This window comes from Opisthorchis viverrini (genome assembly GCF_000715545.1).
Source record: "Opisthorchis viverrini unplaced genomic scaffold opera_v5_983, whole genome shotgun sequence".
Classification (NCBI taxonomy): Eukaryota; Metazoa; Platyhelminthes; class Trematoda; order Opisthorchiida; family Opisthorchiidae; genus Opisthorchis; species Opisthorchis viverrini.
The window spans coordinates 9350-10323 of NW_008752784.1; the positions used below are offsets into that span (position 1 = coordinate 9350).

Sequence of the window (974 nt, forward strand, 5' to 3'; positions counted from 1 at the left end):
CATCTAGCGTAGGGCAACAAATAGCTTGGTGATCCCCGCCAAGCATATCAAATTGAACCGTCGCTTGGCACACCCTATTATGAAGAATGGAGGAAGAAAACTGCTACGGCCCTACTGGTAGCTTTCCCACAAAACGTTCCAGAATCCAAACTGAAAACATCGAGCAGAAAGCTTCATTCTGATTGGCTAATGCTTCAACCAATCGGGGTGTTCGTTCGATTGGTCCGTACGGGCTCGGGGCTCACTTGCTCTGTCGGCGTGATCCTGAGTTGTCTCGAGCAGCCTGCTGTCATACGGGGTGTTCGTTCTATATTCATGTCAGTGGTCATGGGTATCGCGAGATTTGCATACCGTGAAAGTCGCTTGACTGTATAACTTTAAGAAAACTGTTCAGACGGTTGAACGCACTTCCAGATAGTGTGAACAGTTCTTTGACTGGCAGTTGTAATTGCATGGAACAGTTTATCCTAAGGTGTTGTTACCATCGCACTTGAAATACACTCTAAGGCGTTGCTTATGTTTCAGCGTCACTATAAATTATTGTTTTGGTGCCAGACATAATGGGGAGGCTACATATGATTTTCCACAGTTTCTATTCGAGTTGAGTGTGTTCAGTCTCGCAGCTGACGATGTATCCATTCTATCCTAGGAGCCTGGAAAGTAGCCTTTGTGTGCTTCAATTGCTGGATCGCTCCAGACAGGTACTGCGCTACCCTGGTGCATTTTGTCCGGACCGCACATATTGACCTGCAGCCCCAGAAATCCTCCTGCTAAGTGTTCGGCGTAAAGGTTTATCATGACACGACTGTACTGCGTAGCCCGGCCGTTCGACCACATCTTTGACGGTGGGAATCGACCAAAAGTGGCGCCGGAAACCATCTGTAGTGCCAATCCGTCTTGTCCAACACCTCGGTCCAACAAATTTCTTGGCATTCCTATTCATTCCTGACGATGCACATCTTTTACCTACTTTT

At 47.3% G+C, this 974-nt stretch overlaps 1 protein-coding gene across 1 annotated transcript; it reads right to left on the bottom strand.

The window, feature by feature from the left end:
• Window positions 1-645: 645 nt before the first annotated feature.
• On the bottom strand, window positions 646-933 carry T265_12131 (hypothetical protein; the record flags this gene model as incomplete). The annotated part of the gene is made up of 1 exon (XM_009179143.1): window positions 646-933. The coding sequence occupies one exon, from the start codon at window positions 931-933 to the stop codon at window positions 646-648; it is 288 nt and encodes a 95-aa protein (XP_009177407.1).
• Between the last annotated feature and the right edge of the window lie 41 nt (window positions 934-974).